The sequence below is a fragment of the Mustela lutreola genome, chromosome 10 (assembly GCF_030435805.1).
Source record: "Mustela lutreola isolate mMusLut2 chromosome 10, mMusLut2.pri, whole genome shotgun sequence".
NCBI lineage: Eukaryota > Metazoa > Chordata > Mammalia > Carnivora > Mustelidae > Mustela > Mustela lutreola.
Genome location: NC_081299.1, coordinates 39,982,006 through 40,003,741, shown reverse-complemented (window position 1 = coordinate 40,003,741; position 21,736 = coordinate 39,982,006). Strand labels below are relative to the sequence as shown.

Here is a 21,736-nt window from a genome sequence, read left to right as displayed (position 1 = left end):
TGACTATACTATTTGCCCATCACTTTGTTGGCATCTTTATGATAGTACTTACCTTGATGTAATAATTTATCTATTATTTTGTTTTATTTTTGAGGTATAATGCTTTTCAAAGTGTGGTCCATTGAGCACATAATTGTTACAACTACAGATTTTTGAGCTGCTATGCTAGACCTACTGAGTCAGAATCTCTGTAGATGGACCAGAGAATCTGTGTTTTCACAAGTTTCCTATATAACAAAGAGATTCTTATATATTTTAAAATTTGAGAACCTTTGGTTTAGTGAAAAGAACATAGCCTTTAGAAACAGATAGACCAGTATAAAACCTGACTCAGTCCCTTGCAAACTCTATCATTGGCAGATTATATAGCCAGTTTGAGTCTCAATTTCCCTATATGTTGAGTGGAAATAGTAATACCCCATTGTGGGCATGAAAAGAAACAGCATATGTAAAGTTACTAATTCACAATAAGCCCTCATATATATTGCCTTCCTTTCCAAGTTTATACATCTATCTCCTACATCTAGTGAAAGAAGAAAACTCTGGCTTACTCATCTTCTCATTTCTAGTTCCTAACACAAAGCAGCCCAACATATAGTAGGAGTACATAACTATTTTATAAATGTGTAAATGAATGAATGAATGAGTAAATGATGAATTTTATGGGGAAGAACTAGAAATCAGGATACCTGTTACAAGGCTAATGCCATAGTGTAAGCAAGAGATGACAAGAGTCTGAACTAAGGCATTATGCTTGGAGAATGTGCAGGTTTCATTCTAGATTACCAAACAGATATGTAGATTCTCTCTGGATTGATTTAGCTTTAACATATAAACTCTCACAAGTTAGCCCACTTCCTCTAAAGCAAACATTGAGATGGCAGTCCATCATTTGAAATCCTGCCACTGAAGAAATTAGCAAACCAGTCTTAAATCCAGCTTTTCAACTCACTCCCACATACTGCTTCTATCCAGATGAAAAAGAATCTTTTCTAAACATCTCCACCGGAAATTCCAGAGACTTACATTCTAGCAAGACCGTCTCAACTCAAATAACTTAGAAGTTATTTGCTACCTGTGAATTCAGCTCTCTGCTTTCATGGTCCCTCCAATGGACTATTTTAAAATTTCTCTGTTTAAAACTTTGGGTAATTAAAGTTTAAAAAAATAACCAGTTAGTCTAACATTTAGACAGTCCTTGATGTAATAGAATGTAACCTGAAAAAATGTTGAGTGTCAGGTTTGCCATAATCCTTTTTTCACTGTTTTTGAGCAAGAGCAGTTCATTAATGATTTTATGGGAAAATCAGTTTAAAAAATATAAACTTATAATGCAAATGTTTGTGGAGCCAAATGCTGTTCACTGTTCAGGTTTAAGGATCTACGAAGTACCAGACACTGTTTGTGACTAGGGATAAAGAAAAAATAAGAAAACGTCTCTTCAGTTTGCTTATGGTCTGAAGAGAGAAATAAATATGTGAGTAGATAATGACAACTCTACAAGATAGGATAATACAAGGCTGGAGGTATATATCCACCTCTTTCTATCTTGCTCTTCTCTATGAAGAGTACGTTGATAATAAAATAAGTTAAATCTATATTTGTTTTTCTTGTTATTCAGTTCATTCAGCAAGGGTAAACAGTTTTTTCCCAGGAAAATCATTCCATGACTATCTCCTACACCAATTGAAGGACTATATTTGCAGTATTTGGAAGCAAGAAAATTTAGAGGGGAGAAGCACATTAAGCGTGGAAATTGAAGAGAAATGAAATGGCAACAAAAAGCTATAGATGAGGTACCAGGTGGCCTACATTCTAATAGGCTCTGTGACCCTGGGAAAATCACTTAAACTTTCTTAGTCTCAGTTTCCTCATCTCTAAATGGGGATAAAAGTCCCTTCCTGGCTAACCTAATTATTGTGAGTATCACATGTGAAAGTGTCTTAGTGAAAGTGCTTTTTAAACTTTGGAATTTAAGACTTTAAAGGATTAAAAGTCTTAGGTAAAAATATAGGTGGGGATAGTCATTAATACTTAACTACATTTTCCTTTCCAAATACTTAGTTAATGGTAGCTTTGATTAACAAGAAAATGAGAGTTTTTTACAGAATGGAAACCACAGTGATAAATTAGGCCTCAGGCCAAGGAATTCATTTTTTTTTCTTTTTTTAAAGAATTCAGTCTTATCATGGAGTGGATCAGGCCTTCTAAGTCATTCCTGATTTCATTAACAAAATGATGATTCCTTCCAGTCTGCAGTCTTTGTATGTTTCAGAGCCATGTCCCACCATCTGTTCCTCTCTCTAATCCTCATAGCCTGGGTCACCCAAAAGTCGAGCAAACTTAGGGGCTTGCTGTGAGCCCTTAGGTTAAAGACCCTCCCTCCACTAGTAGCTCCTACAGCCTGCAACTTAGATTGTCATTGTCTAAAGGCAGACTAAACAGTTACGGAATAAGCAAAGTCAGTTCACCAAATAAACAGAAAGGAAAAATTGAGGGGTATCTTTTTGAAATTTGGCTTTTCAGAAAAATCAAAGTGGTCTTGAGAAAAATCAGAATTTCGTAAGACTTCTGAAATTTATTTTATAGTTTAGTATAAGCTTTCATTCTAAATTACATACGGTGCATAACTCATGCTTAGGACCACTCATGTTCTTATTTTTGGCACTGGGAAACTTGTCAGAGCCCTGGTACATAGGCAGTGACTTGGATGAGGTATAGTAGTCAGCCAGGGAACAATGGAAAAGTGGTTCAGAGACCTGAAGCTTGTGTTCATATAATTGCTCATGAACATTTCCCTGCTTTTCCTCCCCTACCACTGCCAATCTCCCCACAGAAAAATGATGCTGTTAATGAGTAATGATTTGCCCCAGGTGCTCCCCAGTCAGTCCTTAGAAGTAACTCAGAGAGGGATACCGGGTGGCTCAGTCATTACGTATCTGCCTTAGGCTCAGGTCATGGTCCTGGGGTCTTGGAATCGAGCCCTGCAATCGGGCTCCCTGCTTGGCGGGAAGCCTGCTTCTCCCTCTCCCACTCCTCCTGCTCGTGTTCCTACTCTCTCTCTCTGTCAAATTTAAAAAAAAAAAAAAAAATCTTACAATAAAAAGAAGTAACTCAGAGAAATTCAACTGTTTGGACTGAGGTTATACATCTAGTTATTAGAAGGAAGAGGATTGATATTATTTAAGAGTGATAGTGATGATGATGATTAGGATAACATTTATCAAATGCCCACTGCAGTCCCAGATACTGTACTAGATGATACATATTCATCATTTCATCTCATCCTTTCCATAATCTAGCTTATGAGAGGTATTGCTCCCATTTTAGAGATACCATTGATCAGTGTTGAAAGAGGTCAAGGAACTTACCGAAGGACATAGAAATTTAAGTGGCAAACCTAGAATTCAAACCAAGTCTGTTTTAAGCCTATGACCTTTTCCATGTACTATTCTGTCATCAGCATGGAATGGGGACTACAATCCAAGTTGTTTGGTTTGGAAAATGAATGTCTTGGCTGCAGTACACCATGAAACCAATGCTATCAGGCAGCACTTCTTTTGAATGCCAATTTAATGCATCTTTTCAAGCAGTACTTTCATCGTTTATACTGCAGGTGGAGAAAAGTAAAAAATACTCCTTTTTTTCCACTTTGTTATTATTTAGTTCTTGCCTCTATTGGCTATCAAGACAATAGCTCATATAATTTCCCTCTGTAATTTTGATCGTTGGGGGTTTCTGAGGCAACATTCACTTAATAAAATTAACCATTTTATTATTTTTTTAAAGACTTTATTTATTTATTTGAAAGAGGGAACATGAGAAGGGGGAGGGTCAGGGGAGAAGCAGACTCCCTGCCGAGCAGGGAGCCTAATGTGGGACTCAGTCCTGGGACTCCAGGATCATGACCAGAGCCGAAGGCAGTCGCTTAACCAACTGAGCCACCCAGGTGCCCCCCATTTTATTTTTTTTTAACTTTTTTAAAATGTTTTATTTATTTAAGTCATCTCTATACCCAACATGGGGCTCAAACTCATGACCCTGAGATCAAGAGTCACATGCTCTACTGACTGAGCCAGACAGGCACCCTAAAATTAACCATATTAAAGTGTACTGTTCAGTGGCATTTTGTACATTCACAGTGTTGTGCAGCCTCCTTCCAGTTCTGAAACATCTTCATTACTCCAAATCCCCTGGCAGCCACTGTTCTACTTTCTGTCTCTATGGATTTGCCTATTCTAGATATTTCATACAAATGGAATCACACAGTACATGATATTTTTGGTCTGGCCTTTTTTTTTTTTGAGATTTTATTTATTTATTTGACAGAGATTACAAGTAGGCAGAGAGAAAGAGAGGAGGAAGCAAGCTCCCTGCTGAGCAGAGAGCCCAATGTGGGGCTCCATCCCAGGACCCTGGGATCATGACCCGAGCCGAAGGCAGAGGCTTTAAATCACTGAGCCACCCAGGCACCCCTTGTTAGATTCTTTTACTTAGATTCCCTACACTGTGGCATATGTCAGTACTTCTTTTTACTTAGATTTTACTTAGATTCCCTACACTGTGGCATATGTCAGTACTTCAGTTTTGGTTTTTTTTTTTAATGGCCAAATAATATTTCATTATATGGATATGCCACACTTTGTTTATCCATTCATCTGCTAATGGACATTTGGATTGTTCTTTTTCCCACTCTTCCACGCCCTCCTTTTTAAATAATAGCTATCCTAGTGGATGTGAGGTGGTATCTCATTATGGTTTTATGGTTTTGATATGAATTTTGCAAATGAGTAATGATGTTGAACATCTTTTCATGTGCTTCTGGACATTTGTATATATTCTTTAGAGAAATGTCTAGTTCTGATACTTTAAAAATAGGAGATACTGTTTTAAAATCTTACTTTGTAAATAAGATTATCAGAATATTCTATGGCCTAAGAAATTTTCAAAAATAGAACCTTAAATATCTAAATTCCAGTTCTATTCCAATTAAATCATAAGATGAAGATTAAAAAAAAAAGCTTTCACCTCCCAAACATTGAGGAAGAAATTGAGGCACATTCTTACATCCTTCTGGTTCCTAATGAATTTGTTATTAAATTCTCTCCTTTCTTGGTTCTCATACTAACCAGGTACTTACTTAGAAAGTAAAATGTTCAATTTGGCTTTAGTGGCAGGTTATGAAAACTTCACTTTAAATTATTATATATTTGAATTATTTTACATTTTGAGATCACTGAATCTACAAAATCGCCAGGGACTGGCTTCTCTGTTTTGATGACTAGAAAGAGTCAGTTAATTGTCCTCCCAGTTCAGTCTGTCTGGGTTTGTCTGCATTTGGTCAGTCTGCATTTGTTGAATAACTGCTCTGTGCCAGGTACTGTGCCCAATCAGCATGAAGAGTCCCCTGAAAAGAAACTTGTCGTTCATGCAGATTATGTTAAAAAGGGTAGTCCTGATATAATCTGGCCCGCAAACAAGAGGACCATTTTTCTCAGTAGAGCTATATTTCTTACTCCCATTCTTGCCTATCATCATCTCTCTGAAGGCTTCTAACCATCTTTTAAATATCAGAACCCAAGATAAGGTAATAATAACTAATGCAAGCAAACGGAAAGTTAAACAAGATCATTTAGCTTGCAAAGGCTGTTGACACTTCTGAGATCCATGATAGTTTCTAGAGCAGGTACTTTAGCTCCCTTTCCCTTTCTTTCTTCTTAAATATGTAATTGCCTCCTTTCTTTCTTCCTTCCCTCAATATACATGAGGATGAAATAAAATAATAATACACAAACTAATTAGAAAAGTGCCTGGCATACAGTAAGCATTCACTAAACATTAACTGCTATTATTATCCACCAAGTGCCAACTTGGTAGAGTTAATGTAATAATCAGAGATTAATAAAACAGAGATTAATAAAAACCAGAGATTAATAAAACACTATCTTTGCCCTCTAAATTCCCAGTCATGGGAGAGACAAATATCTAAATATGTAACTATAATACTATGGTGTGAATAGAACACAAAAGTGAAGCCATTCTATCCAGGGGTGGTGGTGGAAGGAGTGCCTGTGTCTGCCTGAATATTTAATGGATACCTAAGGTGGGCCTGAAAGACAAGTATGAAGGAGAAGAATATTCCAGGCCAAGGATAAAGGATGTTTATCAAAGTCCACAGTCTCTCATGGTTCATCTCCCCCTCTTATTTCCCCCAATTCACTTTTCCTTTCCTTCTCCTAATGTCCTCCATGTTATTCCTTATGTTCCACAAATAAATGAAACCGTATGATAATTGACTTTCTCTGCTTGACTTATTTGACTCAGCATAATCTCCTCCAGTTCCATCCATGTTGATAAAAAAGTTTCTTATTCATCCTTTCTGATGGCTGTGTAATATTCCATTGTATTTATGGACCACATCTAATCTATCCGTTCATCTGTTGAAGGGCATCTTGGCTCTTTCCACAGTTTAGTGATTGCTGCTATGAATATTGGGGTACTTAAGGCCCTTCTTTTCACTGCATCTGTATCTGAGAGTTTTAGAGGGGAGGGGGTGGGGGCATGGGTGAACCTGGTGATGGGTATGAAGGAGGGCATATATTGCATGGAGCACTGCGTGTGGTACATAAACAATGAATCTTGGAACACTGAAAAAATAACATTAAAAATTGCTTTAAATAAAAATAAATAAATTAAAAGGGATGTTTAAAGGCAGGGAGGCATGCAAAAGCCTGGTCTATTCGGAGTTCTGTATAGCTAGAACATAGGATATGTGGAAGAGAGAAATGGGCAATGAAGCTGATAAAGTGTGTGAGGACAGCTGTGCTAAGAATTTGTGCTCTATCCTGAAGGGGAAATCATTGGAAGTTAGAAAAGAAGAGTGTTGTAATGTGAGTTTGATTTTAGAAAGGTAATTCTTTTACTGAGACTATACTTTCAACAATGGAAATTTGATAATAGCAGTATGTAACCACAGAATTTCTATTAATATAACAACAAAAAGGGACACCTGGGTGGCTCAGTCGTTAAGTGTCTGCCTTCAGCTCAGGTCATGATCCCGGGGTCCTCGGATCAAGCCCCATCTAGGGCTCTCTGCTCAGCAGAAAGCCTGCTTCTCCCTTTCCCACTCCCCCTGCTTGTTTTGCCCTCTTCCGCTGTGTCTCTGTCAAATAAATAAATAAAATCTTAAAAATAAATAACAAAAATACCCTTTTACATGAAATGAAAAACACTCCTTGGTGTATGGACTGGTGTAACATCATTCTTTTTCCCACAGTACCTGGCCCAGTGTATTATTTATAGTAGATGTTCAGCAGAGTCATTGCCTGAAACTAAGCCAAGATAGCAAGTGGTTCACAAGAAAAAAATCTATACCTAAGCCTCTAAGACAGCTGATCTGTTCAAATGTGTCTAGAGTTAGAAAGTATTCCTCCACTTTTTCTGGAAACCTAAGTATATAATTCTCTTGCATTCTTTGTGCATTAGAATCACTGGAGAGCTTACTAAAATTTATGTTCTGCTTTCATCAGTCTGGGATGGGGCCCAAGATTCTGCATTTCTGACAAGCTTCCAGTTGTTTTCTGTGCTGCTTGTCATTGAATCACACTTTGATTGGCAAGGTTTTAACTACTACTTCTGTTACTACAGCCCAGTCATTCACAGTCTTATCATTGGATTAGCAGAATCGAGAATCAGAACTGGTGGTTTTCAGGTGAGGTGGCATTCAAAGCTCTACTCTTTGACTATGGGGACTTCAACCAATTGATATGTTTATTCAGATTAGTAATTTCTAATTAGAGGTTACCATTTAAAATGGTCCTTACCCATTTGATATTATTTCATACTAGAAAATTCAAAAACGTTATCTCTTTGAGTATTGCTCCCTTCTCTATATTACCCTCTTCTAGTATTCCTAGCAGATGCACATTAGACATCCTGATTATATCCTCTGTTGTATTTTATTTCTCTATTGTATTTTATTTCTCTGGATCTCTCTGTGTTGCAATTTTGGTTTTCTCACATTACTTCCATTTGATTAATCCTCTCTTCACCTGTGTCTGAGCTGCTGTTTAATCCATTCATTATTTTTTTAGTATTGTTAATCATTTATTTTCTAAAGCTATATTGGAGTATGATTAATACATAAGAAACTGAACCTATAAAAAGTATATAATCTGAAAGTTTCTGACATATTTATACTTATGAAACTCTTACTATAATCAAAATAGTAAACCTATTCATATCCTTCACTCTCAAAAGTTTTTTCATATACCTTTACAGTCACTTCCTCCTGCATTTACCTGCCAACCTTCCAAGTCCCATGCAACCACTGATCTTCCTGTTACTATAGATTTGTTTGAATCATCTCAAATTTTATAAAAAACTGTATCATACAGTATATACTTTTTAATATGGTTTCTTTCACTTAGCCTAATTATTTGAGACTCATCCATGTTGTTGTATGTATCAATAATTCATTCTAAACATTTATTTAATTGGTTAGTAATATTCTGCTATACGTATATACAGAAATTTTACTATTTTTTTAGTTCTAATAATTTTTTAATGTAAGTAGAATTTCAATAACATAGTTAATTACTATGATATGTGTCATTCAGTGTATTCAAAATGTTGTGCAGTAACCATTCAGAGATATTAACAATGCTACCTTTCAGAATAATTTAACAATTGCACTTAAAATTTTGCATAAATGCCTTTTTTAAGACAAGTTTTTAAACAACAAAATAGCTTAAATATACTATATTTTTTTCGTGATTACCTCATCTCTCTCACACACATACACACACGCACACAGAATGCTTGAATATTCACCCATATTAAATAACAATATTCCAACATTGTTAATGCTTCATTCATTGTTAGCTATTCTGGATCCTAAAATAGGCTACTAATATATAGGACAAGTCTTCCCTCCAGGAGCCACTGAGTAATATGATGGCTATTTATGTTTACAAGGTAACTGCTTCCCACTCTGAAATCCTATGAAGAGGAATCATTATGTTATGACAGAAGTTCCAGTACCTGTCTGCTCTGAACAAGCAGTGGTTCAATGAAAGCACCTACTGCTGCTTTCAGTACTGTTTGTATTTGTAAATGTAAATGGATACATTTACCTGTTGGCAGACACTTGGATTTTTTCCTACTTTAAGACTATTACAAATAAAACTGCTATGAGCAATTGTATACAAGTTTTTATATGTGTTCTCATTTGTCTTGGGTAATCACCAAAGTCTAAAATGGCTAGATTATGTAGTACGTATATGCTTAATTTTTTAAGAAACTGCTGTAGTGTTTTCCAAAGTGGTTGCACCATTTTACACTCCTATCATGAGTGCATAAGAGAGAGCTCCAGTGCTATATATCCTTGTTAACCCTAGGTGTGGTTAATCTTTTTAAATTTAAGACATTCTAATAGGTATATAGTAGTGTTTAATTTGCATTTTCCTAGTGATTAATGAGATCAAGCTGCTTTTCATGTGCTTTCTTGCTGTCCATATGTCTTTATTTTTGCCAACTTTTTAAATTGGGCTATTTGTAATTTTTGCATTTTGAGTTATTTATGTGTTTTAGATACAAGTTCTTTATTTGATAAGTAATTTGCAAAGATTTTTCTCCCAGTTTGTGGCTTAATTTTCATTATCATTTTCAACTCTCTGTAGGAGAACAAGAGTTTTTAATTTTGGTGAAGTCCAGTTTAGATTTTTTTTAAACCTGTTCTGCTTTTGGTCATATCTAAGAAATATTTGCCTAAATCAAGGTCACTATTTTTTCCTATATTTTTAATCTGTAATTTTTCAATTTTTATACTAAGGTCTATGATCCATTCAAGTTACATTTTATATACAGTATGACGTATGGATTAAAGTTCTTTGGTGGGGAGAAGGGGTGGAGGGAGACATGGATATCTAGTAGTTCCGCCACTATTTTTTGCAAAAACTCTCCTTTCCATTGAACTGCCTTCGCATTCAAGAATCAGTTGATCATATATGTATAGGTCTCTGTCTGGACTCCATTTTATTCCAGTGGTTATTTTTGTCTATCTTTTTTTTTTAATATTTTATTTATTTATATGACAGAGATCACAAGTAGGCAGAGAGGCAGGCAGAGAGAGAGGAGGAAGCAGGCTCCCCGCTGAGCAGAGAGCCCAATATGGGGCTCGATCCCAGGACCCTGGGATCATGACCCCAGCCGAAAGCAGAGGCTTTAACCCACTGAGCCACCCAGGCGCCCCTATTTTTGTCTATCTTAATGTGAATACCACACACAAGTACTTCAGCTTTGTAGTAAGTCTTGAAATCGAATAGTGTAAGTCCTCTAACTCTCTTCTTCTCATAGTTATTTTGGCTTATTCTAGGTCCTGTGCATTGCCATATGAATTTTATAATTAGTTTATTAATTTCTGCAAAAAATACTGCCAGTATTTGTATTAGAATTGCATTGAATCTTTATATCATTTGAAGAAACTTGACCTATAAAAATCTTGACTCTTCTAATTCATGAAAATGATGTATTTCTCCACTTATTTAAGTCTAATTTCTCTCAGCAGTATTTTATAATTTTCAGGGTACATCTTTTTGTCAAATTTATCCTTAAGTACTTCAAATATTTTATGCCCTTTTGGTATTTTTAAAATTGTAAGTTCTAATCATTTGTTACTAGTATATTGAAATGCAGTTGCTTATTATATATCAATTTTATATCTTACAACCTTACCAAAATCACTTATTGGTTCTAATAGCTTTTTGTTAGAATCTATGTAATTTTCCATATCTCTAATCATTTTATTTGTGATAGAGTTGTACATCTTCCTTTTTGTTTTAGATGTCTTTTATTTCCTTTTCTTGCCTTAGATATGAAAATCAATCAGTGTGATTCACCATATGATTATCTCAATGGATGTAGAAAAAGTATTCGGCAAAAGCTAATCCATTCCTGATACAAACTTTCAGTAAAATTGGAATAGAGTAGAACCTGATAAAGAACATCTTTTTTTTTTTTTTTTTAAGATTTTATGTATTTATTTGTCAGAGAGAGAGCGAGAGTGAGAGAGTGAGCACAGGCAGGGGGAGTGGCAGGCTGAGGGAGAAGCAGGCTCCCCACTGAGTAGGGAGCTTGATGCAGGACCCTGGGATCATGACCTGAGCCAAAGGTAGACGCTTAACAGACTGAACCACCCAGGTGTCCCAAGAACATCAATTATAAAAACAACAACAAAAAAACCCTACAAGCTAATACTTGACTTACTGCTGAAAGGCTGAATGGTTTTTTGCTTAAATCAGGAAAAAGGCAGAGATGTCTGTTTATAACACTTTTCTTCACCAGTGATATGATCTAGCCAGTCTAATAAGCAGTAACTCTCCATTCTGCTCCCTTCAGTTCCTAGTACTCTCTGATTTACTTTCGGTTCTAAGAATCTACCTACTCTAAGTAACTCATGTAAATGGAAACATTACATTATGGCTGAATAATATTCCATTGTGTCTGTATACCACATTTTGTGTATCCATTCATCTGATTACAAACACTTAAGTGACTAGAGTGAATAGTGCTGCTATGAACATGTTATTATTGGCCATTTATATATCTTATTTCAATAAATGTCTTTTCAAGTCCTTTGCCCATTTTTTAATCAGATTGTTCATTTTTGTTTTCATTAACTTGTGGGAGTTCTAGATATTAAACTCTTATCAGATATGCAATACACAAATGTTTTCTTCCACTCTGTGAATTGCATTTTCACTTCCTTGGTAGTGTCTTTCAATGAACAAGTTTTTAATTTTGATGGCGCCTAACTTACTTATTTCTTTTTATTGCCTGTGCTTTCATTGTCATACTAAAGAAATCATTGCCTAATCCAAGGTCATGAAGACTTTCACCTATATTTTCTTATAAAAGTTTTATAGTTTTAATTCTTAATTGTAGGTCTTTGATCCATTTTGAGTTTTTTTTTTTTATATTATGTAAAGTAAGGGCACAAGTTCATTCTTTTGTAGCTTACCCAGTACCATTCATTGAAAAACTGTCCTTTCTCCTTTGAGTGGTCTTGATACTCTTGTCAAAAATAAATTTATCATGCATGTGAGTTTATTTCTGGGATCTCTTTTCTGTTCCACTTGTCTAAATATCTGTCCTGGGGAACCTGGGAGCCTCAGCTGGTTAAGTGACTGCCTTTGGCTCAGGTCATAATGCTGGAGTCCTAGGATCGAGTCCCGCATTGGGCTCTCTGCTCAGCAGGGAGTCTGCTTCTCCCACTGACCTCTCTCCTCTCATGCTTTCTCTCTCTCTAATAAATAAATAAAATCTTTAAAAAAATAAATAAATATCTGTCCTTCTGCTGGTACTCTAATGGTTTATTATTATTATTATTATTGAAGTATAATTCACATGCATTGTTATGTTAGTTTCAGGTATACAGTATAATGATTCAGTAATTCTATACATTACTGAGTGTTCATCATAATAAGTATATTCTTTTTTTCTTTAAGGGATATAGTAGGGATTTAATTTTATTTTTATTTTTTTAAGGTTTTTTTTTTATTTCTTTTTATCGCAACAGAATTCATTGTTTATGCACTACACCCAGAGCTCCATGCAATACCTGCCCTCCATAATACCCACCACCTGGCTCCCCCAACTTCCCACCCCCCGCCCCTTCAAAACCCTCAGATTGTTTTTCAGAGTACATACTCTCTCATGGTTCACCTCCCCTTCCAATTTCCCTCAACTCCCTTCTCCTCTCCATCTTCCCTTGTCCTCCATGCTATTTGTTATGCTCCACAAATAAGTGAAACCATATGATAATTGACTCTCTCTGCTTGACTTTTTCACTCAGCATAATCTCTTCCAGTCCTGTCCATGTTGCTACAAAAGTTGGGTATTCATCCTTTCTGATAGAGGCATAATACTCCATCATGTATATGGACCACATCTTCCTTATCCATTCATCCGTTGAAGGGCATCTTGGTTCTTTCCACAGTTTGGTGACTGTAGCCATTGTTGCTATAGATAGCCCTTCTTTTCACTACATCTGTATCTTTGGGGTAAATACCCAGTAGTGCAATTGCAGGATCATAGGGTAGCTCTATTTTTAATTTATAGTAAGTATATTCTTGATCCCCTTTATTTCACCCATCTTACCAACCTACCTCCCTATTAGCAGTTTGTTCTCAGGGCTTAAGTCTGTTTTTTTGTCTCTTGCTTGTTTGTTTGTTTGTTTTAGATACCACCTATGAGTGAAATCCTATGGCATTTGTCTTCTCTCTAACGTACTTCACTTAGCAACATGCCATCCATATGATCCATCCATTTTGTTGCAGATGGCAATATCTCATTCTTTTGCATGACTAATATTCCATTGTATATAAGAATGGATAAATTACTATAATGTTTTTATTACTGTAGCTTTATAGTAAGTTTGGTAATCAGGAAATATAACTCCTTCAACTTTGTTATTTTTCAAGACTGTTTTGGCTATTTGGGTCCTTTGAGTTTCCATATGAATTTTAGAATGGGTTCTTCTGTTTCTTTAAAAAATACCATTGTTATACCTAGTTGTTTCTTAAAGAGATTTAAATTTTTCTGTAGATCCAGATTTCCATCTAGTTGGTATTATTTTCTTTCTACATTAAGGGCTTTCTTTATCTTTTACACATGCCCTTCGTATATCTGAAAAAGTCTTTTTATTTCATTTTCAATTCAAAGATATTTTTACTAAGTATAGAATTCTTAGTTGATACATTGTTTTCTTTCAGTGCTTTAAAGATGTTGCTCCATTCTGTTATCATTTGCACTGTTTCTGAGAAGTCACTTTCATTCTTTATTTATTCCCCTATACATATTGTGTCTTTTCTCTGGTTTCAAGATTTTTATTTTTTAATTAATTTTATGCAGTTTGATTATGATGTGCCTGGATGTAGCCTTCTTTATGTTTTGGTTTTTTTTTTTTTAACCTGGGGCTCTTTTAGATTCTTAGATCTGTGGCACTTTAGTTTTTATCAAATTCAGAATACTTTTGACCATCATTTTTTAAAATAAGCTTTCTCTCTCTCTGCCCCTGCACCCTCTTCCCAGACTCCAATTACACTTACACTATACTGCCAAAACTTATCCCATAAATAACTTTCTAGTTAAGTTATCCCTACCTTTCTTCAGTCCAGAATAGTCTTTTGATTTCAATTGGGCCTCTAGGTTTCCAAAATGGGTAATCTATCTTGTCAGATTACATATTGCCTCCTCATTTACAGCTCTAGTTTTTCGGTTTCCTCTTTATTTCTGGTACCCAGGTATTTCTCTTTCTTTGCATCTTTCTTTCTCACATGCTGAGTAATACTTTTTAAACATCTTTGTTATATTTTACCTATCTCTAAGTATTTATATTTTAGAGAATTTCAAGTTATCTTGGTCCATACCTCTTCAGGGATACATATCAGGGCCATTTCCCTGCTTATCGGGGATACTTATCAGGGCAAAGAGCAAGGTGTACATTCTGACATGGGCATTCAAGAAGAACAGATAAATACCATATGTGTATATATGTATGTGCATATTTGTGTATGTATTTGGTAGGTATCTGAAGCAAACCTAACCACTGTCACCTTCTTCAGTTTGATAATTCAGCATTCTGCATTAATCTTTTGGGTCTTAACTGATGATTACTAATTTTAAACACTACCAAGGAGTAACAAGTTACAGCTAAATTCCACTTCTGGTTAAGCTGCTCATTTAGGAACCATTTGACAGGTCAAAATATTTTCATTATTTTTAATAAGTTGTAGGAAAATCTGACTCAATGGCTACTGTCTCAGATGAAGAACTATACTGAGCCACCTACTATGTCACAGTGGGAAGAAAACATAGGGTTTGGGGTGTCAAAGACTAGGTTTGAATTCTAATTTTTGCACTTTTTTTTTTAAAGATTTTATTTATTTGACAAAGAGATTGAGATCACAAGTAGGCAGAGGGGGAAGTAGAGGGGGTAAGGAAGTAGGGGAGGCTAAGCAGAGAGAGGGGGCGGAGCAGGCTCCCTGCTGAGCAGAGAGCCCAATGTGAGGCTTGATCCCAGGACCCTGGGATCATGACCTGAGCCAAAGGCAGAGGCTTTAACTCACTGAGCCACCCAGGTGCCCCTAATTTTTGCACTTCTTAACAAGTCATTATAATACTCATGTAAGAAATATGTGTGGATAAACATTACTAGTTTGACTACTTAGAGGCTCCACAACTTTAGGTTTATAACTGTTGAGCACTGATAATTCCATTCATTCATCTAACAAAAATGTATTTATGCTTGCCATATATAAGTTGGTGCCCTAGATGCCACAGGGAATAGAAAGACATATCAAATGATTAGTTTCCCTCAACTCACAACCCAGGTAGGGAACAGTGAGACAAATATATAAATGTGAGTGTAGCACAAAGCAGTATGAGAGCAGTGACAAGGGTGCTGTAAATGAAAGGCTCCAATGGAGGTTGTCACTTTGTTCTGAGCTATCCAGCTTCACATTTTGGTGTGATGAGGAGTATTTTGATGCCAAAGAGCCCAAACCACAGCCCAAGCAGCACCCCAGATATATTCCTGAACCTGATTATTTAGCTCTTCTACTTCCACAAAACATACATGTATTTCTAGTCACTTTGTCTAATCTGTCCACTCAGATTTAAGCAAGGGGATACTCCACAAGGACTTTATTTGTAGGATGCAGGAGAAATTCCAAGAGGTACATCTACAGACTCTGAGAACAAGTTTCTACATGAAATGTAAACCACAACACCTGGAATTTTCTTTTTTTTTTTTAATTTTTATTTATTTTTTTAAAATTTTTTTTCAGTGTTACAGAATTCATTGTTTATGTACCACACACAGTGCTCCATGCAATACATGCCCTTCACAATACCCACCACCAGCGTCACCCACGTCACCCACTCCCCAAGCCCCTCCCACTCCAAAACCCTCAGTTAGTTCCTCAGAGTCCAGAGTCTCTCATGGTTTGTCTCCCCCTCCAGTTTCCCTCAACTCCCTTCTCCTCCCCATCTCCCCATTTTCTTTTTAAAAAAATTTAATTGTATAGAATAATGTGGGGAAGATGCCTAACCAGTGTTCTGTAAGTCCCCAGATTGGAGATGACAGTAAACAGGACAGTTAGAGAAACAAATATAAAATAGACAAGACAGAAAAGAAGAAATGATAGCCGTTCACAAGCAACTGTCAAACACATAAGTAGCTCTGACCATAATAAGTTTAGAAAAATTCATCCTGTGCCACATGCCTGAGCTAGCTCTTCTATTTGCGATTATCAGGGAGAGCTGTGAGCAGAGGAAAGAGCATTGGATTGCAGCCGGGAGGGGAGAAGAAACTGTCAGGAGACCTGGATTCAAGTCTAAGCTCTGCCACTTAATTGGTAGTCATGTATAAATCCTTTATCCTCCTATGATTTCAGTTTCTTCATCTTTATAGTAGCTCTTTTGTACATGTCAGTCTCTTAGATTTCTAAAACTGTATGAAAAGGTGGTAGGATTTTTAATGACAGAGATGATGGAGCAGGAACTAATTCAGGTAGAAAGAGAGTGACATTATTTAAGGAACAAAAGGAAAATAATGCAAAATTTGAACACTGAACTCTTCCCAATAAGTTAGTAGGCTCCAAAAAATAATGATGAGGTGATCCAAGTATGAGTATCCACATCTTCCTTTAGCAAACTGTGGCCTGTCTCTGTATCCTCAGTGCTAGTGTGATGCCTAATATTAAAGAGGAGAGATGGGGAAGGAAGGAAGCAAGTTAGCTGTTTGAGGAAGTCTCTCACAACAGTGCCACATTTTGTGGCAGAGATCCCTGGATTTAATGGCCTTTCATATCTGCAACAGTCTATTTTAAAACAGAGCTGTTTACTTAGAATGCTTTTATTATCAACTATACTTGTGTTCAAAGGGCTTCCAGCTGTGGTGGCTTTTAGAAGGTCCCTTTGTTGTGTGTACACAGTGTCATAACGTGTCATTTCTGCCCAGCCAGTCGATTTCATTGACTCAGATGGGGTTGCTTTGTGGATGAGCTGTCTTCTTCCTTCTTAATTTCTACTGCAGACAATAAATAGTTTATGCCTGGAAAGACAATTTATTTATTCAACAAATGCTTATTTAACACCTCCCCAAAACTAGGCGATGTGTGAAACACTTAGAATATAGAGGTGTATAATATAGACAAGGTCCCTGCCTTTATGATGCTTACAGTGTCATGGGAGAATCTCACATTAAGTAAATGATTATATGATAATTAATTAATTGCAATTGTGATAAATGTTTTAAAGGGAAAGTACAGAATATTACACAAGAAACCTAAACTAATTTTAAGGGATAAACTAAACTAATTTGGAGGGATAGGGTCAAGAAAGTAATGTAAAATTAAAATTTTAGACATCCTACGTATTTCTCCATTTGAAATACAGAAAGATAAAATTACTCCCATAGGTTATACTGATTATATTAGGGATTTCTGAATTTAGAAAGATAGACTTGTCCACAGAGGCATAAAATCCTTAAAAATCCAATCCTTTAATTTAATAAATGACTGAAAAGGGAGATGTTATTTATCCATGAACACACAGCTTGTTACTGGCAGGGATTGGACTTAAACACAGACCTCCTAATCCCCCCCATTACCTCTCCTCAGTGACTTAAAAAATAAAGACATTATATATCAAATATAGATTAACCATGGCCAAATGAACTGTTAAGTGGCCACTGTGTACAAACTTGGATATTGAGTGGGGGAAAGAATTCAGAGTAATGAATTAAGCAAATGCTAATATAAATAGAAATGCACAAAATATGTCTTATGATGCTGATTGTATCTGGTCATAGTAAAACTTAATGTATATACCAAAGTGGGAAATACCCAGCTGGAATTAGTGAAAATATATTTAAAGGTATATGCTTCTATTTCTCTAAAATATAAATACTAATGGCTTCATGCAAGTCTCCAAGTAGAAGTTTTTAAAACCCATTTTTATTCATGTGTAATATTATATGATGTGTAAATTATCCTTGAATGCTTTGTAGCCTGAGTGGTCTCTCAAGTGGTTAAATACTGTTCCTTATACTGTGTTCCACCATATAATTCATATAGCATACCCTTTCATCATAGGTAGTATGCAGTTACCTTCAGGCCAGCAACTTACAATTCTTCCAAATTTTTTATTTCTTCCAAATTTTTTTTTATTTATTTTATTTCAATCAATGAAATGTTACTATTTATATCAGAGATTTTGGAATTAGATGACTCATTGCAACTAGAAAGAGATTGAAATTTCAGAGAGAAGCCCAGTCTTGAATAGGGATTATCAGTGAGAGCACCTAAGTATATATTGAATTGGGGAGCCAAAAACTTAGAAAGTATTACGTAAAGCCATATGAAATTTTCATTTTTAGAGGTCAAAAATAGTCAAATATTGGTGACTTTATATGATTCGCTCAGCTATTACACAAAATGGCCCAAAAGGAAACCTATATTCTAATGTCAACAGGTGTGGGTATTTATTAATTTAAGTACACATGTATTGGCTGTACCTCAGAATTTAACAAATGAGAAATTCTGGTAGTTGAATGAACTTTTAATTTCATATGAAGTAACAATTTAAATGTAGGTGGATGGCACAATTACTTCAGAAGCTAAAAATGTCTTAAAAGATCTTCAACTTGAATAACTGCTCATGAAATGTGGATGACTTAGCAGTTTCTTAGTTCAGTAACCAGACTTTAGTGATATGATATGGACTGTAGTCAACCAGGGTATTTTGCTTTCAGACTCTTATGCCAGCCATTACTTTCTAATCCTTTACTCTTTCCCAGTCCTTTGCCCCAGTGGTGACAGGCTCTAAGCTTATCTCAGAAAAATCAGGATAAAAGAGGAAGGGAACTAATCATTGTGGAAATGAACTGTAACATGCTTTGCAAGACTGTGTATATATTATTGCATTAATTAATTCTCACAACAACCCTATGAAACAAATACTATTTCTATTTTACATTTGAAGAAACTGAGATCCAGAGAGGTTAAATGACTTGCCCAAAGTCACACAGTTGACACATGGTAGAGCTGGCTCCAGACATCATTATTTCATTATCTACTGTGATACTGTTCTTGTTTGTTTGCTTATTTCTAACCTATATACTTTAGAAGTACCTTATTTAATTCTAATTCACACAAGAGTAAGACAAGGGGATTATCATTGTTTTCTTCTATTTAAAAAGTGATATAATAAAACACATTTGAATCTTTTCCTTTAAGGATGAACGTGAAGCCAGGGAAAATGTGAAGAGAGAGCAAGATGAGGCCTATCGCCTTTCACTTGAGGCTGACAGAGCAAAGGTAGGTTTGGTCAAAGGACTTCTAAGATAAAGAACACAATCCTGAACAGTCTTTTATTATTGAAGTGCCAGCCAGTCCTTCTATCACTTTGATCCCTAAGAATGTTAGGTTTACAACAGAGAAAGCTAGATTCAGTTAACAGAATATAATTTTACCCTTGGTTTTTATAGCATGGTTCATTTTGACAACACAAATTTTTTTAAGGATCATGAATATGAAAACAAAAATGGGCCTAATGTTTATTTTCCTTGTTTTTTAATCTGCCTATGGTAAAAACCTAGCAGTGTTTTAAAAGCTCTTCAGGTGATTTCTACGGTGTAGTCAGGGTTGAGAACTACTGATTTAATATTTCTTGAGTACCTTCTCCTCTACTGTGCATTGAGGGAGGAGGAAATGAATAAACCACAGTTTCTGCCCAGAAAAGAAAACTCACAATGTGGTATAGAATAGATTAACTTAAGAACACAGTTAGCTATAATACTTATGCAAGGATTCTAGAAGTTGTAAGGGAAGCCCTGAGTTCTGTGGAAGATTAGTGAACAGGAGTTTCAGTGGAAAGTCTGCTCCAGCTTTTTTGGAGAGCTAATAAGTAGGAATCTGTTAAGGGAGGGTTTCATGGAAGAGATTGTATATGTGTACTAAATAGAGAAAAGGGATAGGAGACAAGAGGTGGTATATGCTAACAGCAAGGAGCCAGAAAGCATGGGTGTGTGATGGAAGCTGATGTGACTAGAGCTTGACATTTGGGTACAGGAGAAGTAGCAGAAAAGACCAAAAAGGAAGACCAGTGAAAGATCTTCTGATGGATCTTGACTGCGATGCTACCCAGAGGTACCAGGTGTTTGTGTGGGTATGCAACATTCCCTTTCCATTCTTGTTCCAGAAAAAAACACTTTAGTATCACAGTGCTGGGAATGAGATCTTTTTTTCCCCCTTTCTCCTTTATAAGTAAACCAGTGTTTATTGAGTGCTGGCTCCCTTTTCTCTTTTATTGACAGAGGGAAGCTCATGAAAGGGAGATGGCAGAACAGTTTCGTTTGGAGCAGATTCGCAAAGAACAAGAAGAGGAACGTGAGGTAGGGCATTAAATTCAAGTAACGTTATTCATAAGCTAAGTTTATTTCCACTACAGTCGATATTGAGGCTGTTAATATTTCTCATGACTTCTTTCCACTTTTTCCAGACTCATTTTAGTATGGAAAACCTAACCTTTCCTTAAAGGAATCATTCCTGCTCTTGTTGTGTGGAACTCTTAGAAAGCTTGACCTTGTACTAGATTCATTGTTTTCTGTTCTTTTCAATTCCTTTTCCCTTTTCTTGCATGACCAATGCTCTCATCCTTCCTGGATATTGTTTCATCCCGAGAATACAAAGACTGTATTTTCCCCACCAAAAAACACCATGAGTTACTTCTATGACATCTTGCACTGAGCCCCTATGTATGGGGAATCCATTCAGCATGGTTTACTCCCCCCACCCCAACCAAGTTTCTTGTCATGTTCATAACAATAGAGAGAATTTTTCATTCACTCATCTTAACAAATATTTTTTTGAATACTTACTACATCCCAAAATGTTTTAGGGGGTTGGGCTACAGATGTCTGTTGTCCCCACCAAGAGTTCGTAGTCTTGTAAAAATAGAATTATAGGAGTGCCTGGGTGGCTCAGTGGTTAAGCCTTCAGCTCAGGTCATGATCCCATGGTCCTGGGATCCAGCCCTGCATCAGGCTCTGTGCTCAGCAGGCAGCCTGCTTTTCCCTCTCCCACTCGCCCTGCTTGTGTTCCCTCCCCATCTCTGTCAAATAAACAAAATAAAATCTTTGAAAAAAAATTGCAAAACTATATGTAAAAGTTGTAATAGAGATTTGTCTAAAGTGCAGCGCAAACAAAGAAAAGGAATGTCAAATAGCTTCCCAGGATGGTTTCACAAAAAAGGACTTTTAGAACTTTTTCTAGACATGGGATTAATAGCAAGATTTACTTAATAGCAAGATTTACTTATAAAAAGAAAAAGCCATCTAACAAGTGATGGAAAGGCCTGAAGGGCCCTAACTTGAGCTGAGGAAAACTCTGTTAGTCATCATTCCTGGTCAGAGTATGTTTTTGAACAAGAACTGTGCTAAGCACTAGAAGAGAAACAGGAAATAATAAAACAGTTTCTGCCTGCAAGAAGCGATTGCATCTTGTAAAGAAGATATGACATGTCTACAAGTAATAGCAGATCAAGAAAAAACTATGCCAAATAACATAGAAGTAAAAGCAAAATACTTAGAGAGTTCACTGGCAAAGTAAAATCTGTGAAGCTTTGAGAAACAGATCATAAATAGAAGTGACATTTGAGCCAGGTCTTGAAA

General features: G+C 36.0%; 1 protein-coding gene across 1 annotated transcript in view; it reads left to right on the top strand.

Annotated features, from left to right (window-relative positions):
• Positions 1-21,736, top strand: part of FAF1 (Fas associated factor 1) — a 492,920-nt gene that overhangs the window by 414,455 nt on the left and 56,729 nt on the right. The window contains exons 16-17 of the mRNA XM_059136657.1: positions 19,302-19,382; positions 20,381-20,458. Of these exons, the coding sequence (XP_058992640.1) occupies positions 19,302-19,382; positions 20,381-20,458 (159 nt within the window). The remainder of the gene's footprint in view (positions 1-19,301; positions 19,383-20,380; positions 20,459-21,736) is intronic.